The 21,717-nt window shown below is 49.6% G+C and overlaps 1 protein-coding gene across 2 annotated transcripts in view; it reads right to left on the bottom strand.

Moving 5' to 3' along the window:
• Positions 1–7,370: 7,370 nt before the first annotated feature.
• The window catches only part of Rrm2b (ribonucleotide reductase regulatory TP53 inducible subunit M2B), a 23,190-nt gene continuing 8,843 nt past the window's right edge, over positions 7,371–21,717 (bottom strand). For both annotated transcript variants that reach the window (XM_033759848.1, XM_010612108.3), the window contains exons 5-9: positions 21,556–21,650; positions 20,467–20,600; positions 14,748–14,852; positions 13,379–13,492; positions 7,371–9,507 (exon numbers count right to left, since the gene is read on the bottom strand). In XM_033759848.1, the coding sequence (XP_033615739.1) occupies positions 9,355–9,507; positions 13,379–13,492; positions 14,748–14,852; positions 20,467–20,600; positions 21,556–21,650 (601 nt within the window). In that variant the 3' untranslated portion in view covers positions 7,371–9,354. The remainder of the gene's footprint in view (positions 9,508–13,378; positions 13,493–14,747; positions 14,853–20,466; positions 20,601–21,555; positions 21,651–21,717) is intronic.

Here is a 21,717-nt window from a genome sequence, read left to right as displayed (position 1 = left end):
TCTTGTAATAAAATACTGTGGCTTCCCAGCCACAGCGTCGCCACCTGCCACCTCACACCAGAGGGCGAAGGCTTTCCCACTTGATAGCAAAGTGGCCTTTGGTGGGAGACCGCCTGCCCCAGTGCATTAGTGAACATTAGCTCGGGAGTGTCAGAAACACTCGGGAGGCTTTTGCTTTTCTTAGCAGCAAAAGGAAAAGAAAGCTAGAATAAGAGGTTTGAGGTCTCCTTCCTCATAAAAACCAAGTTCCTTCCTAATGGGAAACACCTCCTTCTAGTTCCCAGGTTCCTTTCTCAGAGAGGGTCCAGAGGACAGACATTGTGCCCATGTGGGATGGGGCCAGGCCCGCGACTGCCCTCGGTGTGATGGTGGGCACGGGGCCTGAGGCCCTGCATCTCCTCCCAGCTCCTGGAGGTGCTCGGGCTCAGAGAGGCGAGGCGCCCCTGCCAGGGAACCCCAAGACGCCGCAGCCTCCCAAGCCCCAAATCATGCCGTGTCACAGCAGGGAACAGAAATATTTTCTCAGTGTCCCACGATGGGTAGAAAGCGGGAAGCCCTGCTCCAGAGGCTGAGGCAGAAGGGTGGACATTCACAGGCAGACTTCAGAGGCCATGCAAGGGCAAGGCATCCGCACCAACGTGGCCAAAGGTAAACCCAGCACAGGAGGCCCAGACGGGCCCAGAAGGTGCCATCTCTGGACGCCAAGGTGCAGACACACGCGCGGCTCTAGTGGGTGCGGCCTGCGCCAGGGCACAGACTTAGAAGAGCGGCCTGGAGTCAGCGAGAGCAGCCACTCGCAGCTGAAAGGGTTTGCAGGAACGAGGGAAGGGCCTGGAGTTTAACAAGAACACTCCGGGAATGGTGCTGTCTGCCGGTGCTTTGTTTGTAAGTGGCTTCCGTAGCCCTGATGCAGTTTGGTTCTTGAGTAATTCTTCCTGTTGTCTCTGAAGACCGGCCACTGGGAGTCTGTCTTCAGATCCTGTGTGGCAGCCCTGGGCAGGCCCCGCGGGCTCTGCTGGTTACCTTCTCCTCCATCCTCGGAGGGCCATCCCCTAATCAAGCTGACCTCGCCCCCCAGGCCTTTCTCAGCTCTCGGTGTTGCCTGCCTGCAGCAAAGGAACCATGCAGTTAAGAGCTCCTTTCTGGTAATCCCAGCACTCGGGAGGCTGAGGCAGAAGGCTTTCTGTGAGTCTGAAGCCAGCCTAGGCTACATGGTGAGACTCTGCCTCAAAGAAACAAAACTCCTTCTGGGCATTCCTCAAAGTCTGCCCTGATCCCACACTGAAGGCGGTGGCTTCGGGGATGACAGTGCTGTCCCGGTACCCACTCAGTCCTGTCTTCTGTCCCCTGGAGGACCACGGCTTTTCCTCCTGCCCGCTTGGGAATCCTCCTTGACCCCAAACTCTCCAACTTCAGGGGTCTGGGACAGGACATGCAGGAACCCTGTTCGCTCTTTCTTACAACCCGGACAGTTGTTCAGCCCTGGACGTCCACGCAGCCAGCGCACTGGACACTTTCTCCTCCTTTCTACGCGAAGCCGGTACAGAGTTATAACCTTAAGCACGGCTTCATTTCACCCCCGCCAGCCTTGGTGCGTGAGTCCCCAGGCCAGGGTGAGCACTCAGCACTACAGAACCGTGGCCCATTCCTTCTTGGGTTATAGATACTCTGAAGACCCACAAATTAAAAATACAGATCAATTATAGAGTAATTTCAGCACTCAGCCTAAGATTTTACCAAAATTTCAAACATGATTTAGCAAGCAACCAATCACACCACCCCATTCCCAGTCCAAACCTATTTTCTTACAATGGCAAAATGTGACACAGTCGACTTCACACTTGATCTTAGCCATGAGGCCGAGAAGCGACTGACAGTTGACTTTTACTTGGAAGCATCCCATAGGGTCGCGCAAGTTGGGCACTGGACAACCTCACACCCACCGCCGTTTTCTTCATTTTCACAAGGAGGCCGTTTGCCAGAGCAGGACGTGGTTTCCTCTCTAGCTATTCACCTGCTCCCGCTGCCTGGGTCAGAACAGGGAAGCAAACCTGATAAGAGGCAGGAAACAACCTCCCAAACCTGTCTCCTCCTCAGCTAGATATGCACTCTGGGTCTGGCAGATGTTCAGAGCTGGGTCTCTCTTTTGGGGGGGCCCTTGAAGATCGAGGTGGATTCCTCATGGACCAGCCATACCTGCAATTCAAAGGCAGCTATGCCCCACAGGGTCCCCAAAACACACTGCCGGGCACCCGCCCTCTTGGGGAACAGCTGGCTTCCTTTCTGGCCCCAGGGCCCTGCACATCCCACAGAGCTCCACTTGTACCCCAGCACTCATGCTGGCTCAGGTGAGGACTCAGGGGCCAGAGCTTCTAACTGCGGGGTGCTCAGGCTGGATGTAAACACCTCAGTTCCCCAGGGAGGCAGCTCGCGTGGGCTGCTGCCTCGTCCCCTCTGTCCTCAGCCCACGTCCCAACCTCCCCGGGCAGCAGCGAATCACAGGTTCCACGCCATTCAGGGCCATGGGAAGTAAGTCAACCTAGAAAAGGGTTTGTATCAGCCTCAAGATGGATACGCTTCACCTGAAGACTTCGCCATACTGATGTGAAGGCCAATACACCTGGGGGAAAATACCAGTCGGTTAGGGTCAGGAGTTGTGTTCTCCGCTCTGGACAAGCTGGCAGATTCACAGCCAGGCGTAAGACGTCGCCAGTGAGCATGGGTGGTTTCACTCTTTCTTTCCAGCCTGGCCCCCCAGAGGTTCTTTTCCCTGAAATGCCTGGCTAGAATTTCCAGAGCAACCTTAAACAGCATTAGAGAAAGTGGCCAGCCTTGTCGCTTTCCCCCTTTTAAAATTTTAATTCTTGTAGCCTGTGTGCGCAGTGCACAGTGGCCGCGCTCCTGGTGGGAGCTGGTGCACGCGTCGGGCACATCTTCGTTCTCTTCACGTCCCCTTCCCTCCTCTCCCTCTGCCTCTCGGCCGCTCTCCCACTTACAAAGCCCCTGTCTGATTCCCACCTTGACCTGGCTCTGCTTTGGGCCCCTCGGGCGAGAGGCAGCACGCGACACGCAGCCGTGCGATTCTGAGTCCGCTCACTGAACTCCACGGTCTCCTACAGGTGACTCAGTTTATCCGCAGTGAACCGCACGCCCCGTGCAGCCCACGGCCCCATCCCCACAGTCCAGTCCCGGCCACGCCGTCCTTGGGAGCCACTCGTGCCTCCTGCAGCTCCTTTAAACCTGGGTTCTGCGTGCAAGCTCCTGTACAGAGGGGAAACTGAGGCGAGGGCAGCAGGCCCTCTGCAGTGCTGGCCACCCCCCACCCCGGGCTGAGCGCTGAGCTTGTTCCACGGGATGGGGACGCGCTGTGCTTGCTTCCGGTCACAGGAAGAGTGACATGGGCTGCGTCCTGGGAGGACAGCAGCCCCCGGAGCTCAGGTGCACCTGGCTCGGATGCAGTTCTGCTCTGCAGCCTGACCCGGGACGGCAGGGGCCTGGCGAGCTGCTTCCTCCCCAGCCCCCGACAGATGTCCCTGGCAGGCGAGGCCCTGCGCCTGCCCTGAGAGGACGGAAGCAGGGCAGCCGATGTCAGGCCCACGTGCTAGGGAAGCTTCTCCGCCATGCCCCGTGGACGAGGCCACCCTGTCCCTTTGCTGAAACGCACAAGGCCAGACCACACCCAAAACTCTTCCCAGGCCACAACAGCAAACTCCAGGCACAAAGAAGTCAGGTCCCAGCCAAAGTCGCAGCCAGCAGCAGCAGAGCCGGCTGAGTCACCACACCCGGGCACAGTGTCCCAGGCCTGAATGGGGAAGGCCTGCTTCTGTCCGACTCCAGTGATGGGGACCTCTGGGTGTCCAGGGCCGAGGACCTCACTGGACCCATCTGGTACAAGAAGTGCCAGCATCTGGCACTGCCTTTGTGCCTCTCCCACCTCCCCTGGCCACACAGCTGACAGATAAGCAATATCAAGTCACCTCGACCCTATGACCAGTCCTGGCCCTCAGGTGCTTGAGTCTGCTGCGAGCTGTTTGCAGAAAAGATGCAGGTCTCCTGTCTCCCCTGCGCCCTGTCTCCAATCCCTGATGCTACTGCTGAAGTTTGCTGTCCTGGACGGCCAGTTCTCCTGAGTCGTCTGGGAGCAGGATGTTCCTTCAAAACCTCCCTCTTTCTGCAAGGAAAGAGCTGGTGCTCAGCTGAGAAGCCAGCAGCTCGAGGGCTCCACCATGAGGACATCAGGGGAGGAGTCCTCCCTCCGGATTTGCCACTGTCCTCAGCAGGCGACCTCAAACGAGGGCCAGGGCCCCCGCTGTGCTGTCCGGCAGGAGGGGATATGGCACCGAGCATCCCTCTCCCCTCTCCACTTCCCCAGCCCAGGGACAGCAGGAGGCCACACAGCTCCCTGGCTGGCTCTTTCTTGACCCCACGCAGGGCACCAGTTTCTTGCAGGGGACCTGGGGCAAGTGGGAGGCTTGGAACGGCTGTGCCAGAACCAGCACAGGAATCTGCTGCACCAAACGGAAACGCAGCCTGGAAACCGCAAACTCCACTGACTTTGTTTCCCATGAGTCCCCTCCCTGAGGACGGGTGCGCCGCTCATGGTTGATCTCCAACACGGCGCGGTGCCTCACACCTCGGACAGGCTCAGTAAACATCTGTGGAGGGAAGAAAGGAAAGCAAGACCTTCCTGCAGGAGATGCCTGTGGTCACACGTGACGGCCACCACTCACTCCGCAGGTGAACGTGCCAGGCGGGGAGCCACAGGAGCTCGGTGGTGGGCGGGAGGTCCTGAAAGGGGGTCCCCTGCCAGCCCTGGGGCCGAGACCAAGCTGGTCCCTGGAAAGGAGCAGCCATGAATCCCCACGTGTGGGAACAGCAGACAGGAGGCCTTCGACACTGCTGGAGCTTCCTGAACCCGCCACAGGGCACCAGCAGCAGGGTGAGCCCCTCCACGCCCCTTCTGTGCACACTGAACTTAACACCCCGACACGGGGCCGGTTCTACCTGAAGAAATCTCCAAGTTGTAGCTCCCCAGTGCGATCAGCAAACTCCTATCCACTGCTTTGCAGTTTCACTGTTTCCACCCACCAGGCCTCACAGGTCACGCCACCCCTCCCAGGAAGTGGCCGCTCCCCGGGCAGGACCTGGAGACCAGTGGCTCCCGTGGGTGCGACATCCTGGGGATGTGTGGGTCAAAGGCGTCAGAGCCCCCCGAAACCCTAAGGACCACCGTGAACAGGCAGGGCGATGGAAAGCTGATGGGATTTAGAGCCAGGACATCTCGACTGGGCTCCTGCCACCCGCATCTGCTGGCTGAGTGGCCCGGGGTAGGGACTTCACTTCTAGACCAGTGATATGACGGTTCCTCCTCGAGGCCGTGGGCAATGAAGTGGCTACAGTGGCCTGGTGAGAGTCACCCCGCCAACTCCATGGTTTACACAAATAGGATTCCCTCCTGAGAGCTAAACTCTCAAGGTACAGAGCTTGACCATCGCTGCTGGTGGTGAGGGAACATGGGGAAGGTGGCCAGCACCGTGACCTTTCCTCAGAGAACCCAGTGCGAAGCAGAGCAGCTTCCCACCCCACGTTCTCCACTGGGTAAACAAATGCACTGACATGGAGAATGGATGCAGTTGTGAGAGCTGCTGCAGGCAGCCACAATGCACCATGAGTGCAGAAGTGCCATGAACAAGCCCTCTGTCACTCTCAGGGCACCAGGGCAGGATGGTGGCTCTTCTCTGCCCCCGTCAGCCATCTGTACCAGCCCCTGCACAACACCTTGCCATCGGCCTCACTCTGCCCTCTTCGCAGAGCCTTGGCGACCCTGTGTCCTCCTGCCTCCATGAGGTGGGGCATTGCTCAGGGGACTCCTGTCCCACTCAGCCCTCCCAGGGGAGGCTTCTGCTTCCATGCCCCAGGGCCGCCGGGCAGCAGGGAGTGGGGCTGGGGCTGCCTCTCTAGACCATGCGCCCTACTCTCCCACCGGAGACTGACGCCTGGTGCCCGCCCGACCTGAGGCAGGACAGCTCAGTGCCCTTGCTCGCCACGTCCCGGGTGGCCCCAAAACCTGGCCGAGAATTCCGCTGCTGACTCCTCTGGGGCCTGAGAGGGCCTCCTGCAGGGTCTGTGTTTCTGCTGCCGCCGACGGAGTTTTCCGGTTTCTGTGTACGGCGAGGTCATGGATGGGGATCTCCGTGTGCGGAGTAGGACGGAGGAGAGGAGGCTCGCAAACAGCGGAGCCCAGGAGCCCGGTCCGCCCCTCCAGCTCCAAACAGCCACGCGGTGCCAGGTCTCTACCCACAGGCACGGGCACAGGCAGAGGAGGGGACGGAGGCGAGCGAGGGCCGGGGCCAGGCAGCAGCCAGGGCCACCGCGCGGTCACAGCCGGTCCTCACAAGGCCGAGAGGAGTCTGCACAACACCGAGAGACCGAGAGACAGAAGCAAGCGGGGAGGGAGGACGGGGCGGGGACCGACAGTCTCCCTGGAAAATAGCGTACACGCCGCGGTGTGACTATGGTACAGTTTATTTCAACACACTAAACCCACACGTAACAACTGAAAACAACTTTCTCAAAAAAACATGAATTGGGTACATGCAAAATTGGTTTACATATTTTAGCAATATAGAAAATAATTTAAGTATACTACATCTAATAAAGCTTTCTATGTACACAGTAGACATTAAATAATCTCGCTTAACGACCAGACATTTGCAAAAATCCAAACATAATTCTGTAGAACAGAATTAAACACCTAAGAATATTATGAATTTAACTGCACAAAAGAATCATAGTAGTCCTCTCATTTTTATCTACTTTTGTTTTGTTTTTCCTGTACTGCAGATTGAACCTAGGGCCTTGTGGATGCCAGGCAAGCGCTCACTACTTCTCCAGCCCTTTTTATTTTTTGAGGCAGAGTCTCTCTTAGCCACCCGGGCTTTCCCCAAATTTGCAACCCTCCTGCCTCGGCCTTCAGAGTAGCTGGGACTATAGGCACGTGCTCCCCCACCCCCACCACATACAGGAGAAGTAAGCTCCAGGACCAACTCCTTCCTCCGAGTCCTCAGGACACGCATCTCCCTTAGGAAGGAGCAGAGCGGTCAGGGCGGTGAGAAAGAGCTCCTCAGAGTCAGCCCCCAGACCCTCGGGACAACTCCAGACGGCCGCCCGTCCGCCCTCCCTACCACTGAGAGCCCTTCCGTGACGTTTAGCCCTTGAACCATTCAAGGAAATGTGGCAGTTCTAGGAGAGTGACGTTGACATATTTAAACATGAAATGAAAAATTCTCAAGGTTAATTTTTTTCCTCATTGAGTTTATTGTTACATTTAAGGTCTACAGTACAGTTGCAGTCACTATTGGGATCTCATACCTTTACACGACAGGTCTTGGTTCTCACTTTTCCCCTTGTTCAAGGTTAATTTTTTAAATATGCAATCTGCTACATTTTTAGAGATGACTTTTTCCATACACAAATGAAAAAGAAACAGAATAACCTGGACACACTAAACGAGACAGCTGAAATCACTTTCACATAGCAGCACATGCTGCGTCCACTTCCACGCCGAGAATGGCCGCTGGCCACCGTACAACTGCACGGCAAAGCCCAGCCGCCCACCCTGTCCAGGCTCTGTTCTTCACGTTGCAACAAAGCACTGAAACACATGCTGCCTGTCACAGAACTACGGGGCTTTACATTCTAAATAGCAAACTCAACTACCACGACAGCGACTTAAGCATCTACGTGATGAAAAGTTGTACACATACTCTTAATTTCTTTTCTTTACCTATAAAATATATTAAAAGGAGACTTCGTAACTGCTATTTCTTTAAGATCTGAAACTCAAAGTACCAAACACAATAAATAAAAGTGCAGCCTGGAGGCACAGAATACTGAATAAAAATAAACCAGTGTGTTAAAAATCCAGTATTTCAGTATTGACTTCTTCCTCCAATAGTTGTTGATTGCTCCTACAAATAAGCTTGACTTTAAGGCATCTGTCACCACTGCTGTACACCTTCAGTGCTCTCTGCCACCATCACAGATCAGTTTCCAGCACGGTTCTTGTATGACAATAGGTAAAAACCTTTAACATACTGACTATGATTCAAATGTTTCCTTAGGACATTTTGAGTCTCCAGAGTATCATACACATCAGTCCTGTGACGACATGGATTAACAAAGGAAATAAGCAAAACCAAATCTAGATGGATGGCAAAAACTAACAAAAAATGAGACCGCAGGGACAGTGCCTGAGCTCTTGGCCAAGTCATTCCGTTTCTGCGAGCCTCACTCCTCACACCTGCAATGTTTCAACAACAGCAGCTTCGTGTGACGATGAAAAGACACCTGGCAAACCCTGAAGCCCACAGCCAATGAACTACCACGAGCCAAAATACCCAGGCTCCTGACACTAACGGTACCCGAAGAGCTGCTCCTTTCGCAACTGAGAACTCCCACTTCTATAACCAGGAGGCTGCAGAAGGGGCAAACTTAGTCTCCGAGCTGTAGGAAGCACAGCTTCCTGTGGTCGGGAGGGGGCTCCCTGAGGGAAGCCGGCGGCCTTAGCTCCGTCACAGGGGAAAGGAGACATCAGACCACACAGGGTGCATGCGCAGTGCTGTGACAAGGATGCTTTCTCGGGACAGCTGGGGTCAGTCTCAGGTACCTACTCAGCTCAGCACAGACTAAATGCTTCCAGTCCTCCTCGCCCTGCTTTCCCGATCTTTGTGCACTTCCTGTAGGGCTGCTCAGTTCCAGTCTGTGCTGTGAGGAGCTCAGCTGTGTGGAAGGTGCCAGGGAGAGGAGCTCCCGTCCTGCAGTTTCCGATCCGGGGCTGCCTGTGTCCTCAGGAGGCGGACAGGCAGGGTGCTCCCCATGAGGAGGATTTTCCCTCCATGAAGCCTGTCAGTCATGGGGGGAGCAGAGGCGGTGGGATTGGTAGAGCACTTATTCTTGCATCCTAATCTCACATCACCTCGAGCTCAGGACTTGATGCTAAACCCATCTTAAAGGCAAGTGCGGTGAGGTTATGGAGACTGACTTGCCAGGAGTTGCACAGAGGAGCAGGCCCGAACCTCAAACTCCTTGCTGACCTTTCTCCCTGTCCCCTTAACTACCACCATCTTACATCCTAGGGCCGAGAAAAAAGAAAAAGCATTTAGGTCTCACTCTTGCGCAGGAAAACTAGAGTGCATGTGTGCATATCCGTCGTGATTAGAATTTGGTCACAGATTTCCTTTTGATCAAAGTTCCATTCCCTTAAAGGAAATATTTCAAGATTTTTTTAACGCAGAGAAAAACAAACAGTTGTTTATCAATGACAGGTTTATAGGGTCTTCAAAAGGCAAAGGTTTAAAAATCCGCATCCAAAGTGAAGACATTATCTGTGGTTTCTGCCATTACTGCGAAACGCTGATACTCTGAAACTCGTTTCTCAAAGAAATTTGTTTTCCCTTCTAAAGAAATGTTTTCCATAAAATCAAAGGGATTTTCTGTCTGAAAAACCTGAAAAAGAAAAGAAATGGTATAAGATATTCTGAAGAAGTCAAATTATATCTCCTAAGAAGGGCAAAACTGACCAAAAGGAACGCGCGCGCACATCTCCCTGCGCCTGCCTTGTCACAGTCTCCTGGGCCCCCAGCTGAGGGCCGAGGTCACCACCAACCTTCTGGAGAAACTGCACTGCTGGCGAGCGCACTTCAGGAAAGGGGTCTCCTGTGAGGAAGCAATCGCACTGCCCACGGCTGCAAGGCGACCAACCGCGACTTGGCCCAGCCCTGAGCGGGCGTCTCTGTCCACCAGAGAAGGGACGCCGTGCTCGGAAGAGGAGCAGATGCGGACCCAGTGCTCGCCCTGGCCAACAGCTAGAGGGACCCGCGGTGGAGACGGCCAGCGGGGCTGGGAAAGGCAGGCGGCCGCACAGGGACGGGTCAAGGTGGGGAGCTCAACAGACACGACACGACACGCCGGGAAGACACACGAAGGCCAACGAGCACGTGGACAGCTCCACGTCACCTCCGGCCTCCCCAACACCTCCCACGCATGCAGATGCCCTGCAGAGCTGCACAGCAGGAGGACGAGCAAACACCGAAACCGAAACGAGGGGACCGCCACGCAGACTGGTGACAACGCGTGGAGCCACCGGGAGACCCAGCGAGCTCTCCCTACATGACGTGTGCACGCACTTGGGCAAATGAAAATGTCACCAAGCTTGTGCACGGTGTGCACAGAGCACGGTTCATCACGGCCAGCAGAAACAACCCAACTGCGAACTGAGCAAGGAGCAAACAGAATTCAGTCCACCCACAGGATGGGCACCATCCGGCCCTGAGAAGGGAAGAGGTGGAGCCAGGGGGATTTAGCCAAGCGGTGCCACCTCATGGCCCCCAAGCACAAGGTCCTGAGTTCATCCCCAGTATCAAAAACAAAAGTCGGGGAGGAGGTACTCACACATGCTATATGGTGAACGACCCATGAAAACATGAGAATAAGGAAAGAACAGAGCCACAAAAAGCCTTGTACTAAGCAATGTCACTTAAACCAGGTGTGGTGGCACATGCCCTCAATCCTATTACTCAGGAAGCTGAGGCAGGAATCGAGAGTTCAAGGCTAGGGTCGGAGATGTAGCTCAGTGGCACTGCACCTGCCACACAAGCTCAAGGTCCTGAGTTCGATCCCCGGTACAAAAAAAAATAAAAAGAATTCAAGACCAGCCTGAGCTTCACAGCAAGACCGTTTCAAAAACCCAAAACTAGAATATACAGAAGAGGCAAATCTAGAAAGACGGAAACTAAAGACTGCCTAAATCGGGTGGGAAGGGTGAGGGAAGAAAGGGAAGTGGTTGGTGGCTGGATTTCTATAGGGCGATCAAAAGGTTCCAAAATATACTGCTGCACAGGCTGCACGATTCTAAACATACAAAGAACACTGAATTGTACATTTTAACTGGGCAAACGCTATGTAGTTTATACCTTACTACGACGTTATCTGTATAATGCCATCTTAATAAGTCTGGGGCTAATGTTGAGTTGTGTGAAGCTGAGTTCAGGGTGAAAACGTGTGCTCTCACACAATACACACATCAGAAAGAAAGAGCACTGGCTGACAGATTCATTTTACAACTGGGACCTTTTGAAAAAACGGGATCTGCAACATTTACCACATGGGCAATGTCACCAAGACAAAGCCAACTAAATGGCTTATGACACACAGAAGTATTCAAATGTTTATCGCCCAATCTTAAAGGAAAAAAGGTGGTGACTAATGTGACTTCTTAAGAATCTGTTGAAATTGCTTTACCAAAAGCTATCACAGGAATAAGACCTTTTCTATCTCCATAGGTTCGAGGTCAGTTCTTGCTTTTTTTTTTTTACTTAGAAAACTTTCTTTTTCAGGCCAGGGATTTAGCTCAGTGTTGCCGCTACCTGCCTCTCAAGCACAAGGTCCTGAGTTCAATCTCCAGTACCACAAAAAAAAAAAGTTTTTCTTTTTTATTTGAATGTAATACAAGTAGAGTTAATATGGAAATATTAAAAAGCACTCTTCTATAAAAAACAAAGTTTCATACCAAAAATCATTAGAGAAAAACAACAGTCGATACACTGTGCATCGTAATCTTAGAAGAATGGCCAAAATGTTACCAGAGTACAAGACAGATAAAAAGACTCTTACAGAGAAGACACAGACAATGGCGCCTGCTTTCTCAGTGCACGCGTGGCAAGCTGAGGGTCTCCGGTCCTCTGGCAGCCCTGTCAGTCCTGCCGTGCGGAATGTTACTGCTCACCCCTCACCTTTTCAGGCTGAGAGCCTTGCTCCTGCTGAGAACACTGCTCTACCTCAGCCCCTCCAGTCACATCTTGGAAGACTTCTTTTCTATATCTGAGGAGATGGAGCTCTTTGGCAATGTCTTGTTTTTAATTTCTGACTTTATCGCACTAAAGTCTAATGTTTGTGCAATCTCTGCTTTGGGAAGCTTATTCGGATACTCAAAGAGCTGCGGGGAGATGAAGATTTATGCTGCATTTAGCTTTTTCTGCGAGACGGGGCATGTCTTACACACCTACTATTCACCCACGGGGCTCCTCCCCATAAGCGAGAGCGCATGAACGAGAGGGTGCAAGGCTACGGCAGCAGCTACCAAACGACCAACTCACTTTAAGGCTCAAGTAAGCAAATTACTCTTCCTATAGAAACATATTGGTAAAAGTTACAAACAAACACAATTCTTTTAATACATGTAGTTTATAAACTTCAGAGATTTCATCACAATTATAATCTTATTTCTCTAATCTCAGTCAGCAGGATCTTGCAACCACACAGTAACACAGCTGACCCCACAGCACCCTTCGCCCCACACACTTTCCCGACCCGTCGTACTGAATGCAGCGTCCAGGCTACGAGATCGGCCCTGCACCTCCCACGCCAGGTGGACGCGCGCTGACAGCTCTGAGCCCGCTGCACCCCAGCATGACGGGACCCCGGGCGCCTCTGCAGCATCGCTTTCTGTCCACTCACCAGCCCCTGCCCAGTGCTCACGAGAAATGGTGGCACGGGCCGGACCCACCCCCACATCCCAGGGGCACCGAGCTCCTTAGGAAACGGAGGCGCACTAGCCCCAGACCCACGAAGTAGCAGAAGTAAGGACGACTGAGGGCAAAGAGTGGAATGAGGGCTGGGGTGGAGCGCAGGGACAAGCAGCGAGCTGAGGAGGCCTCACAAAGGGATGGAAAGAAAGTCAAACCATGACAGTGAAGGTCTTCCTTTAATTTGTTTGGTTTGTTTTTCATTTGTTTTTGAAACAAGGTCTCACTATGTATACAGCCCAGGCTGGCCTTGAACTTACAGTGATCTTCCTGCCTCAGCCTCCTGAGTGCTACGATTACAGGTGGCCAACATCACACCCAGCAATTAATGTCCTTCTAATAACCATCCCTGTTTAAGTGCTCACCCCCAAATTAGGTTATAAGCACACAGAAATTTATATGAAGGTAGATACATGTGTATAGGAAATCCAATTATTTGAAAATATCCTATTAAATATATACCTGTAATCACTATTAATTTACTGAGCTTAGTAGTCCTAACTTTTACCAGCCTCCTACTTCTGTATGAGCTTTAAGTTTCAAAGGATTTTACAAAAACAATTTTTTCATACTAAAAAAGTCTCCGATGTGGACACGTTAAAAGTAGAATCGTAGATTAAAAATGAGTTCCGTAAAGTGTATTTCGGGGACCTTCTTTAACTATGACTTTTTTTTTTGGTACCAGGGATCGAACTCAGGACCGTTCACTTGTAAGGCAGGCGGCGCCCCTGAGCCAAACCCCCGGCCCTTCACCGTGCCGTCTCAGCTGGTACCAACCCGTGTAAGACCCTTACCTTGGAGAATCCAAGCTCCACCAGCAGTCTGTCCGCCACAAACTCGATGTACTGCTTCATCAGAACACAATTCATCCCGATCAGGCCAACTGGCAGGGCCTCCGTCAAGAACTCCTGGGGTAAACAGAAGCAGAACGAAGCACAGGCAGTAAACGTCGGGCACCTTCCCAGGAGGGTCTGCCCCAGGCGGGCATCACTGAGCCATCTCCCCTCCCCAGGAGCAGAAGCGCACACGCCCCAGACTCCTGGGGCGGCAGAAGCAGGGCGTGGAGGGAAGCACTCAAGTCTCCTCAGTAGAAAAAGGACAGCCTCCACTCTGGAATGCCCCGAGAAATCACTACAGAGGACAGTCACAGCGGAGGACTGTGGAAGGCAGGGACTCCATTAACAAGGAATGTGACAAACACAGAAACAGGCAGGGCTTGGGATGAAGCCGAACTCCAACCCACTGAAAGACTGGTGACGGGAAGGAATGCGGTACCCTAACCACAGGGTCCTAAGCTCTCAGAGTGGCACGGCCGCACCCCTCCCAACACCCACAAGCCTGCAGGGTTAGAAGCTGGGCTAGCTCTTCAGAACGACAGCGAAATCCTAGTGAAGCGTCTGTTCCCCCATCCGGAATCCTGCCAGGCCCTGAATGACGTGTCCCTTCCCTGGTCCACTTTCACATTCATTCCACAGACAATCCGCACCGAATCCACCCAGCGCCCTGTCAGGTCCGGAGAGCACAGAGAAAGAAACCATCACTAGTTATCTGGAGATACAAGGCTACGATAATCTGACAGAAAAAAAGAGACAGGAAGATCACACTGAAACAGGTTCCACTTATATAGGAAACTTTAACATAACAAAGACTGAGTTAGAAACCAAAAATTACAAGCTGATATAAAAAACTGCAATACATCAAGTACCAGTATCGTCAAACTGACTACACAAATTTGATGATACTTTTTTGGACTAGCAAAACGACAACTTCACAAGTCAAATATAATACCACCACAAAGCCGGGCATCTGTAATCCTAGCTCTCAGGAGGCTGAGGCAGGATCACTTTGAGTTCGAGGCCAGGCTGGGTTAACTAGTGAGTTCAAGGCCAGCCTGGACTACCCAAGCAAGATGCTGCCTCAAAAAAACAAAGAATAAAATATAAAAATAAAAATAAATGCTGCAGCCAGGTGCAGCAGCTCAGCGACTGGGAGGCAGAGGCGGGTGGGGTGCTGGAGCCCGTCTGAGGGTAGCCTGGGCAACGCAGTGAGCGCTCCACTCAAAATTTTAAAAACTAAAAGCTAAATAACGATTCAACATAGTGACGGAACAGTGGTGCACACATGAAAGCGAGAGAGATGCTCCAAGTACACAAACTCCCTCACCTGCTCGATCCTCACGGCCTCCACAATGATCTCCCGGACCCTGTCCTCCACTGGCTTGTGCACCAGGTACCGGAACATCAGGCAGGCGAAGTCACAGTGAAGTCCCTGCATGGGCACAGAGGCATGGTCAGGAGCACCGTCCACTCTGCTCGGGGACACACGCGAGGCGGGGGGCCGCTCTCCTCCAGAGCTCACTAAACACTAGCTCAGCAACTCGTCTTTGAAAGTGTCCATGTCAGCAAATTATAGCTCACCAACAGTAAGAAAGACTAATTTACAAACAGAAATCTGTAACCAAAAGCATTTTAGAAAGAAAATAAACCTGACTAGCCAAAATAAAATTCATCAATTTGTAAGTGTCAAAAAAATGAAGGAATGATTCCAAAATAGTAAGTAGTATTTAAAGAACAGATGAAACTCACTCAGAGGTTTTAAAAAGAACATTTACATTATTTATAATTAAAGAACATTTATATATATTAAAGAACACATATTTATATATATTAAGAACGGCTCAAGATGGGCGTGGAGGTACATGTAATCCCAGCTATTTGGGAGGCTGAGGTAGGAGGCTCAAAATTTCAAGGACAGTCTGGGCAACACAGCAAGATTCTTTCTGAAAATAAATCCCCTTTCTGTTTGAAGCAAGGTCTCACTACGTAGGTAGACTAGATTGGCTTTGAACTCACTATGTAGTCCAGGCTGACCTCAAATTTGTGATCTTCCTGCCTCAGCCACCAAAGTACTATGATCACAGGCGTGTACAACCATGCCTGGCTCAAAATAAATTTGAAAAAATGGCTGGGGATGTAGTCCAGTCATTGACTGCTCACCTAGCGTGTGTGAGGCTTTGGGTTCAATCCCTAGCATCACACTGGCGTGTGTGCACACACAGGCGCACACACACACACACACACACACACACACACCTCAAAATAAAAATAAATTCAGTGCACTGAAAATGGAAAGCATGGTTTGGTGAATACCACCTGAAGCAGTAAACAATAGCAGTGATGCTGCATATAACTCAACCAGACAAGAAAACAAACACCCTTTTAATAAGATGATCGCAAAAACACAATAAATATTATAAAATCTTAACCAGAGAACAGACCAAGTTGATTCAACCTAGCGAGGATTCCAACACACAGAACAGGGGGCAAAGCTGAGTATCAAAGAACAACATTTTCAAAATTCAAAACAAAAAAAAGAAAAAGAGGACACAGGAAGATGACAGAATTCCCAACAAAGTTACTAACTAGAAACCGACGCCACGGAAGCCAGGCGGCATCTCCAAATCTCGAAGGAAACAAGCTGAAGCACCAAGGAAGGGGACCCCACAGGGTTACAGGTCGGAGCTGCTTAGGGCTTCCTAACTCGGTTGACAGAAACCCCAGAATTCAAAGATAAGACAGGCTGGGGATTTAGCTCAGTGGTTCTGCTACCTGCCTCGAAAGCACACGACCCATCAATCCCCAGTGCCAAAAACAAAAACAAAGATAAGACTGCTACCAAAGGCTGTACCCCAAGGTCATTCCCGGGGAAGTTATTTTTTAAAACCTACCTCCTCCCTGAACAAATTTACTTGTGGGACTGCATAACTTTGTAATCTTAAGTAAGTTCCTAGTCTCAACTGTGGTAACAGGTGGTTTAGTAGTTCTGGGTACGTAAATAAAGATTGTTTCACTCCTTGTCTGCCCAAAAGCAATGTTTTGAAAACCTTGGGGCATTCTGTAAGCATCTTGAATGCAGACCCCCACCCTGCCTGTCCCCTTACATAAAGGACCTCAGCCCCTGAGCTGCTAGTCCGGTGTGTTCCTTCCTCGGTGATTCTCGCTGCTCGTCAAGCTCCTGGAGCCATCGCTGGGCTGTAGGCCCCAGCGTCTTGGAGGCCCGTTTGGCTGTTCAAGCTCCACGGAGTGGAAGTAAGGCCCTAGGTCTTACGTACTAATACATATTTTTTCTGCAGGTGTGACTCATGGGGGACACACATTTCACATGAACACAGGCAGAGGTCAAAGCAGCCCCGGAATCCACCAGAGGGAGTGTGGGGTACCGGACAGGTGCCATCCGTCAAGAGATTGTCGGCCACATGCACCTGACTGTGCCACCGTGAAGGAACGAAACTCATTCTGAGGTTCAAAGCAACACCAACCAAAATCCCCATGGAGCTATATTTATTTTAAAAACTAATCTGGAAGAACAAATTGTCAGGACCTTACAAGAATGCTCTAAAAAGGAATGCTCTGGGGCCAGGGATTTAGCTCAGTGTTTCCACTGCCTGCTTCACAAACATAAGTTCCCGAGTTCAAGCCCTGGTACCAAAAAGAAAAGGAATGTTCTGAGATTTATTCTCCCAATTATTAAAATATATAAACTACGATAATTAAAAGTTTGTTATGACATGAAATCTGAAAGATAATCAGTGAGGCAAAAAAAAAAAATAGCTAGGAAATGGATTCTAGTATAGTAAAACCTTAATGTATAACAGACAGCCAAGTCAGTAGAGAAAGGATGGATTACTTAATAATGAAAATTGGAAAATCTTTCCAAGAATGTTCAAAATAAAATTAAATTAAAGTCAGGTATGGTGGTACATACCTGCAATCCCAGCATTTAGGAGGCTGAGGCAGGAGGACTGTCTCAAGTTCAAGTTAAGTTCAAGGCCAGTCTGAACTACATAGCAAGATCTTGTCTCAAAAACACCAAAATACATAAATTAATAAATGAAATCAAGTTAAATTCTAACTTCATACCATCTATTACATTTTATACTTAAACCAAATAAATGCCAATTGCATTAGGGAGCTAAATGTTAAAAAGCCAAGATGAATATGCGTGTGATCTCTTATCTACAGAAGTAATCACATAAAAAATAAATGTTCAATATCAACAAGATTAAAAAGCAAAGGACAAACTAGGACAACATTTAAAATAACTAACAAAATTCATACTTTATGTTATATTCATGCAACAAATGTAGCAAATAAGCAAAACGAATTCAGGAAATAAATAGTCCTCGAAAGAGGCTGATTAGTGCCTGCACCTCAGGAACATTCCCTAAGCACGGCAAGCTTGGACCCTTCCTGAGAGTTGTAGGCCAAGACAGAGACTTCCACACAGACTTCCTGCAGGGTCACAGACTACTTTAAATAAAGGACAGGGGCTGGGGATGTAGCTCAGGGGCACAGTGCCTGGGAAGTGCAAGGCCGAGTTCGATTCCTGTACCAAAAAGCAAAAAAACCAAAACAAAACCAAAAAAATTAAGAATATTCACAATTCCATAAAGTATTAATATCACATTAGAAAGAAAAGCAAAAGAATAGGTAATTATAGAAAAAATACAGATGACTAACCTCATTATGAAAAAAGTGCAATCTAAGAAATGCAAATAAAACCAAATGAGATGCTAATTATGTCTATCAAATCTGATAAGTATCTAGAAAAATAATCCAAAGTCTGGTGAGCATATAATAAAAAGTTCACACACTAAGTGAATTTGAAAATTGCTGTAAAATTTGCATAAAGAAATTTACAAGTAAGTATGAATGGTCTTATAATCTGCTAATTCTACTTTTCCTGAATGAATTTGAAAAAAATACATAGCTGGATAGCTATATACAAAGTATTCATTTTACTATAACAACATAGATAAATAAAAGTGTCAATAACAAATTTCTAATTGCAGTAAAAAAAGATACACTCATTTATTAGAATATTATCTAACAGGGGCAGCCCACTTTCCAGTACCCATTCTGTCTTAGACAGGAGCTTTCGTTATTTCAATAAATTTTTCCTACTATTAAAAAAAAAGAATATTACCTTAAAAAAGTATTTTTTAAATATTTACAATCATAGAAAAATGCTAAAAAAAAAAAAAAAAGAAGAAAAATGCTCACATTGTTTTGCCAAGTGGAAGAAAATCATAAAATTCACAAAATTGTGAAAAATAATGTTCAGGTACTATAATACATAGATTTAAATGTAGAAAAATATCTAGAAACACAATAAAATAGTAAAAGTAATTATCTTTGTGTTTAGGTGCATTTTATTCTCTAAATTATATGTAATCATACATTTATAGTTAGTTATTAAAAACGTAAAGACTTCAAACAGCAAACGGTTATTATTTATAGCCTTCTATGGCACTTAAATGTTTTCATACATGTATCCTGCTTCCCTGTGTTCTAACAAAGCCCTGTTAAGGTCTACAGCTGAAGAGGGGAAAAAATGTTTACCAGCTGTTCCTCAGACAAAGGTCTACTATCTAGAATGTATAATTTTAAAAAATCAGACCCCCGAATATAAAGACCCAATTCAAAAATGGGCATCTGCAATGAAAAGACATTTCTCAAAGAAGTAAAAGCAGCAAATAAACATGAAAAAATGTTCCACATCACTGGTCATTGGAGAGATGCAGATGAAAACAACACTGAGATTCCACCTCACCCCAGAAAGAATGGCTGCTATCAAGAAATCACTCAGTAACAAATGCTGGGGGGGTTGTGGGGAGAAAGGAACCCTTCTCCATTGTTGGTGGGAGTGCAGACTGGTGCAACCACCATGGAAATCAATATGGAGATACCTCAAAGAGCTGGGACTAGAGGTTCTATCTGACCCAGCTATTCCTCTGCTGGGTGTCTTTCCAAAAGAATTAACAGAATCATATCACAGTGATCTATGCACACCCATGTTTATAGCGGCACAGTTTGTAATAGCTAAAACTTGGAAACAGCCCAGTTGCCCATCCACTGGAGACTGGATAAAGAAGATGTGGTTTTTCTATAAAATGGAATGCTACTCAGCCATAAAGAACGAGAAACTAGAGAGATTTATAGCTAAGTGGATGCACACTGAGGCCATACTCTTAAGCGAAATAAATTAAGACACACGTGTAAATACTGAATAGTTTATCTGGTGTGAAATACTAAAAGAGTAAATAAGGATCCAAATGTATAGTAGATATTGTGTAATAGGAAGAAAAGGTCTAAAAGAGTAGAGGAAATGGAAGGCGTGGGGAAGGGAAAGAAGGGACAAGAAAAACTATGTAAAAAGGAAGAAGCTGGAAAGGTCTCTGAAACAGGGAAGAGGGGAGGGAGTGACAGGAGAACGGGGGAGTGCAGAGAAATAAGAGCCGAGAGCTGTGTGACTACAAGGTCCCAACGACGAAGTGAGCGCACCGCACCGTACCCCTAAAAAGTACCGCTAACCCTACACAGGCAATGGAGAAACTCAGGCTCCCCGACATCAGGTGAGCACGGCAAGGCCGTCAGAAGTCAGGGCGGAGCCGCGGAGAGCGGAGGAGGAGCAGCAGACAGGGCGGCGGACGGCACGGGGCAGCTCCGTCCCCACGGGGTGCCCACGGGAAGCAGCGGCCCTGCACCTCGGCCGATGCCTTCGGTGCAAAGGTGACCGGCGGGTGGGAAAGTGGAAAGGGCACTGCGGGCTGAGGGGCAGGACCTGAGGATGGCTGGCGGTCGTGAGCACAGGCGACTCAGGGCATCGCAGAGTCCAAACCGGCGCCCACAGCAACAGCGGCGACCCTCACTGCGACGGCAACAACGGAGACGCAGGCCCCAGACACGGCAGGCGCTCAGTCCGCCGTCTGGAGCGGCCGAAGAGCGCGGCGGCACCGTCTCTGTTACCGCGGGCGCCTGGTCGTCAAAGCAGCTCGCGGGGAAGGAGGAGGACGACACACGTGAGCCCACCCGGGCCTTACCTCGTCTCTGCTGATGAGCTCGTTGGAGAAGGTGAGGCCCGGCATGAGGCCCCTCTTCTTCAGCCAGAAGATGGCGGCGAAGGACCCCGAGAAGAACACGCCTTCCACAGCCGCAAAGGCCACCACCCTCTCCCCTGCGAAACGACAGGCGTCACCGTCGGGACGTCACAGGGCTCGGGAGTCTTCACATAAGGACACAGCAAGGGGTGGACAGCCTGGCCACGGCCAAGGCCTTCAGAGAAGGGGATCCTCCACCTCTACCGGAGGGACAGAAAGGTCCGTCTGCCCCAGATCCAACCTTGGACAGGAGGGGCCTGGGGCTCTGGACACGGGACGGCCTTCCACGCTCAGCGTTAAGATCTCTCTGGCTTTCAATCTCTAACATAAACATTCTTGTTTATTTATTCTGTTTTTTCAGACAAAGTCTGGCTACGTAGTAGTCCAAGCTGGCCTTAAACTCACTGTGTAGCCCAGGCCGGTCCTGAACTCATAGCAATCCTCCTGCCTCAGCCTCCCAAGTGCTGGGATGACCAGTGCGTGCCGCCAGGTCCAGCTATCTAAAATAAACATTCCTAAAAGCAAGTACAAACTGCAGATTGTAGCAGCACTCTTATCAGTGCCTATGTGACGGATGTCAGCTTCTCTGTTACACTGTGCATTGACATCTTAACTTTTCAAATTCTAAATACAATAAATACAGCTGGGCAGAGTCCGAGCACTCAGGAGGCCAAGGCGGGAGGACTGGAGGGAGTTCAAGACCAGCCTGGGCTACGGAGTGAGATCCCCTCTCAAGAAAACAAAATAATAATAATAACAATAAACAGAGTAAATAACAGCTTTTTACCACTGGTTCCTAGTAAATAATCAGAAGTAGTGGGGCCGGGGATTTAGCTCAGTGGTTCTGGCACCTGCTTTGTAGGCGCAAAGACCTGAGTTCGATCCCTGGTACCAAGACAAACAAAAAAAGTAGTGATTCTAGTAAAGGATCAAGTAGAGACCTCTGTATCCTTTTCCAAACAATGGTATCACAGAAAACAGCTTTAGGTCCCCTGGGGCAAGTTTGATTAGGTATTAATTACAGCTACAAACCGAAAGTAGATTCTCTGTCTGCTATCCACCGCAGGGCCCAGTCTGCTTTTTTCTTAACATATGGCATTGTTTCAATTGCATTAAATAAAAATTCCCTGTAAAAACAAAAGAATTCATGAACAAGTCATTCATTGGCTTTTTTTTTTTTTTTTTTTTTTTTTT

This window comes from Fukomys damarensis, unplaced genomic scaffold (genome assembly GCF_012274545.1).
Source record: "Fukomys damarensis isolate Sample0158 unplaced genomic scaffold, DMR_v1.0_HiC HiC_scaffold_5, whole genome shotgun sequence".
Taxonomy (NCBI): Eukaryota; Metazoa; Chordata; class Mammalia; order Rodentia; family Bathyergidae; genus Fukomys; species Fukomys damarensis.
The sequence above is the reverse complement of the archived record's forward strand: the minus strand, read 5'-3'. Positions and strand labels throughout refer to the sequence as shown.